This window comes from Eimeria tenella, genomic scaffold (assembly GCF_000499545.2).
Source record: "Eimeria tenella Houghton genomic scaffold, Eth_scaff1000, whole genome shotgun sequence".
In the NCBI taxonomy this organism is placed as follows: domain Eukaryota; phylum Apicomplexa; class Conoidasida; order Eucoccidiorida; family Eimeriidae; genus Eimeria; species Eimeria tenella.
In genome coordinates, this window is record NW_013543477.1 from 1 (window position 1) to 4,093 (window position 4,093).

The 4,093-nt window shown below is 53.5% G+C and overlaps 1 protein-coding gene across 1 annotated transcript; it reads right to left on the reverse strand.

The window, feature by feature from the left end:
* Window positions 1–834: 834 nt before the first annotated feature.
* ETH_00013385 (uncharacterized protein) lies at window positions 835–2,573 on the reverse strand (the record flags this gene model as incomplete). Its single annotated transcript, XM_013378784.1, has 5 exons — window positions 835–965; window positions 1,194–1,296; window positions 1,688–1,765; window positions 2,186–2,287; window positions 2,505–2,573. 5 exons carry the CDS (start codon window positions 2,571–2,573, stop codon window positions 835–837), a joined length of 483 nt encoding a protein of 160 aa, XP_013234238.1.
* Between the last annotated feature and the right edge of the window lie 1,520 nt (window positions 2,574–4,093).

The following is a 4,093-nucleotide window of genomic DNA, read 5'->3' on the forward strand; positions in this document are numbered from 1 at the left end:
TGCTGCCGCTGCTGCTGCTGCTGCTGCGGGGCCCCTGTTGTCTTTTCAGTCTCTTCTTTTTCAGCTTATTCTCCTTTCATTTTTCTTTATTTCTTTTATTTCCTTTCAATTTCTTTTTAATTTCTTTTTTTAATTTCTTTTTTCTAATTTCCTTTTTAATTTCCTTTTTAATTTCTTTTAATTTCTTTTTTATTTCTTTTTATTTCTCTTGTCTTTTTCGTCCCTTTGCTGGGCCAGCGTCGTTAAAAATGAATTTCAAATTGCTGCTTCAGCCTGGAAGCAGCAGCAGCAGTCGCTGCTGCTGCTGCTGCAACAATTTCTGCTGCTGCTGCTGCTGCTGCTGCCGCAACAGTTCCTGGCGGTGCTGCTTTTGCTGCAGGTCCTGCCGCTGCTGCTGCTGCTGCTGTTATTCCTGCTGTTGCTGCTGCAGCGCCTGTTGCGGCAGCTGCTGCAGCAGCAGCAGCAGCTCGCGGGCTTGCTGCTCATGGGCTTCTTAAATCCTCATGAGCTTCCCCAGTGCTACAGCTAGCTAGCCGCTGTCTTCTGAAATATGTGCGGCTAGCTAGTCGTCTAGCTAGCTAGCTAGCCATATAGCTAGCTAGCTAGCCCCTTAGCTAGCTAGCTAGCCGTCAAGCTAGCTAGTTAGCCATTTAGCTAGCTAGCCAGCCATCCAGCTAGCTAACTAGCCATTTAGCCAGCTAGCTAGCCGAGTAGCCAGCTAGCTACTCACCTTCCTGGTTAGCTAGCTAGCCAGCTAGCTGGCTGGCTAGCCGCCCAGCTCGCCCGCTAGATAGCTAGCCAGCTAGCTAGCCAGCTAGCTAGCTAGCTAGCTAGCTAGGCAGCCGCTGGCTTGAAGTCTGGCAGCAGCTGGCTGGTGGAGCTGCTGAGCTGCTGCGCCCTTTTGCGGAAAGTTCTTTGCAGCAAATCTGCTGCCAGGTAGCCCCCCAGGGCCCCAGTTGCAACGCCTGCAGCAGCAGCAGCAGCAGCAGCAGCAGCAGCAAATGGTGATGATGCGTAGGCGGCTGAAGGAGAGGAGGAGAGAGCGGCTGGCAGTTCGGCGAGACGCTGTAGCAGCAGCAGCAGCAACAGCAGCAGCCACAAGAAGAGCAGCAGCAGCAGCAGCAGCAGCAGTCAAAAGAAGAACACCAGCAGCAGCAGCAGCAACAGCAACAGCAGCAGGCTTTGAAGTTCACCGGCAATTACTGCAGAGCCTTTTGCTATCCGCGAGGCCACACGAAATGCTGCTCGTGTCTGCTGCTGCTGCTGCTGCTGCTGCTGCTGCTGCTGCGCAGTCTTCTGAAGTAAGGCAGCACAAACAAATAGAGACCCCAAACCCTAAACCCTAAACCCTAAACCGTCAAGCCTAGTGCACAGACCCTATGGGGGAAAAGTGACCACTGCGGCCTCAGCGGCAAGAAATGACTGTAGGGTTTAGGGTTTAGGGTTTAGAAGCGCAACGAGCACGAAGCAGCAGGATTAGATAACAGCAGCGAGCAGCAGCAGCAGCAGCAACAGCAGCAGATATGGTGGAAGCAGCAGCTGACGCTGCATCAGGTATAAGACGCGCAGCAGCAGCAACTGCAGCAGCAGCGGCAACAGCAGCAAGAGAAACAGCAGCCTGCTGCAATACCAGCAGCAACGGCAGCAGCAGCAGCAATAGCAGCAGCAGCAGCAGCAGCAGCAGCACCTTCAAATCCTGCATGTGGGTTCTGCTGCGCAAGACTGCGACATAGGGGCCCACGTTGTCTCCGTTTTGCACCATGGCCTGCAGCAACCACACCAACCCTAAACCCTAAACCCTAAACCCTCGATCTTGCTGTACGAAGCATAGTTCTGGGGTCTTGAAACCCTCAGTATCTTGGAGCCACTGGCTGCAATAAACAACCAAACCCTAAACCCTAAACCCTAAACCCTAAACCCTGCATGCCAAACCCCAAACCCTATACCGTAAACCCTAAACCCTTGGCCTCAAGACTTTGGCCCCAAATCCCAAACCCTAGACCCTAAACCCCAAACCATGAACCTCAGACCCTTAACCCTACGCCTCAAACCCCAAACCCTAAACCCTAAACCCTCTGAACCCTAGGTCCCAATCTTCGGCCCTCAGGCGTCAAACCCTAAACCCTAAACCCTAAACCCTAAACCCTAGACCCCAAACCCTAAACCCTAAACCCTAAACCCTAACCTTGTGGGCCCCGTCGCAGTAGGGAAACTTCCTCGACTGCCAGCAGCGGCAAATCGCCACTTTCCTTTCTGGCTGCCCTTCTTGAGGGAAAGCCTCGGTGACCTGCAGCACAAACCCTAAACCCTAAACCCTAAACCCTAAACCCTAAACCCTAAACTTTGCGGCAGCGGCCTGCGCCGCTCCAGCGGACGCCGCAGCATCGATGTGCCGTTTAGGGTTTGGCACTCTGCAGACTCAAATGAGGTTCAGCGTTTAGGGTTTAGGATTTAGGGTTTAGGGTTTAGGGTTTCGGGTTTAGGGTTTAAGGCCGAGGGTTTACTTGGGAGATTGGTGGGTAGTTAAGAACGTTGAAGTTGATTCGGTCAGTGTACGGAACCACCTCCGTCATTTTCGAGCTAGGGTCTAGGGTTTAGAGATTAGGGTTTAGGGTTTAGGGTTTACGGTTTAGAGTTAAATTATGGCATTGAGTGCATAGGCAGAAAGAGCCGCTGACGCCGGCGTCCCCTTGGAGACACCTGGGGCCCCCAGGGGCCCCCAGGACAAACCCTAAACCCTAAACCCTAAACCCTAAACCCTCGATGGAAAAAGAGTGATACCCAAAAGTAATACTTTCCGTTGGATTTTGACTACAGGTTTCTTGCTGAGCCCTAATTCGCAAACCCTAAACCCTAAACCCTAAACCCTCGCGCCCCTGTCGCCTCCGCTCCTGCATGAGGGTTTAGGGTTTACGAGGGTTTCTGACTTTGCCGTTTCGCTGATTAGGGTTTAGAAAAGGAAACTGAGGCGCTGCAGCTGCAGAAACAGACCCTCGTGAAACTTGTTGCTGCTTTTAGTTGAGGGTTCAGTGTCTAGGGTTTAGGGTTTGGGGTCGGCATTAGGGTTTAGGGTTTAGGGTTTGAGGTCGGCATTAGGGTTTAGGGTTTAGGGTTTGGCTGCAGAACGCTAGCCCAGATCAGCTCGTAACAGGCAAACCCTAAGCAGTCAAACAAACCAATGAGGTTTTCAATACAGTGCTGCAGCAGCAGCAGCTCCAGCTGCTGCAGCTGCTGCAGCTGCTGCTTCTACAGCTGCTGCTGCAGCTACTGCTGCTGCTACAGCTGCTGCTGCTGCTGCAGCTGCTGCTGCAGCTGCTGCAGCTGCTGCTTCTACAGCTGCTGCTACAGCTACTGCTGCTGCTGCTGCTGCAGCTGCTGCTGCTGCTGCAGCTAATACTGCAGTTTCAGTGAGTGGCATATGCTGCTGCTAAAGAATAGCTGGCGCTGTATCGTAAATGCCCCAAAGCTAAGGTTTGTTGTGTCGAAATTGCAGCAGCAGCAGCTGCAGCAAAAGAGAGTTCTGCTGCTGCTGCTGCTGCTGCTGCTGTTGCTGCTGCTGAAAGATTCACGGGCACCAGGCAGCAGCACAGGAAAGGGCACACGTGAAGATTAATTCCCTCTGCTGCACATTAGGGTTTAGGGTTTAGGGTTTAGGGTTTTGCGAAGTGGGTCAACAAGAACTAGATGTTCCCGCTGCAGCTGCCTCAGACTTGCTGAAGACGCTGCATCTGCAGCGGAAACTGCTGCTGCTGCTGCAGGCGCTGCTGCTGCAGTTGCGAATGTCGTTGCTGCTGCTGCTGCTGTCAGTCTCCGCGCAGCACACCCTGTGGAGCGGCGGCTTCTGGAGAAGCAGCAGCAGCAGCAGCAACTGACAGCGAAGCAGAGCGTGCTGCCTGCGTTTCGTGTTGCTGCTGCTGCTGCTGCACTTGCTGCTGCTGCTGCTGCTGCTCTTGTAATCCAGGCTGCTGCACTGACTGCTTCGGGTGCTGTTGCTGCGCCACCACCTGCTGCTGAGTTTCTCGCGGTGGAAGTGGCTGCTGCTGCTGCGCTCCCAGCAGAAGCAATGTCTGCTGCTGCTGCTGCTGCTGCTGCT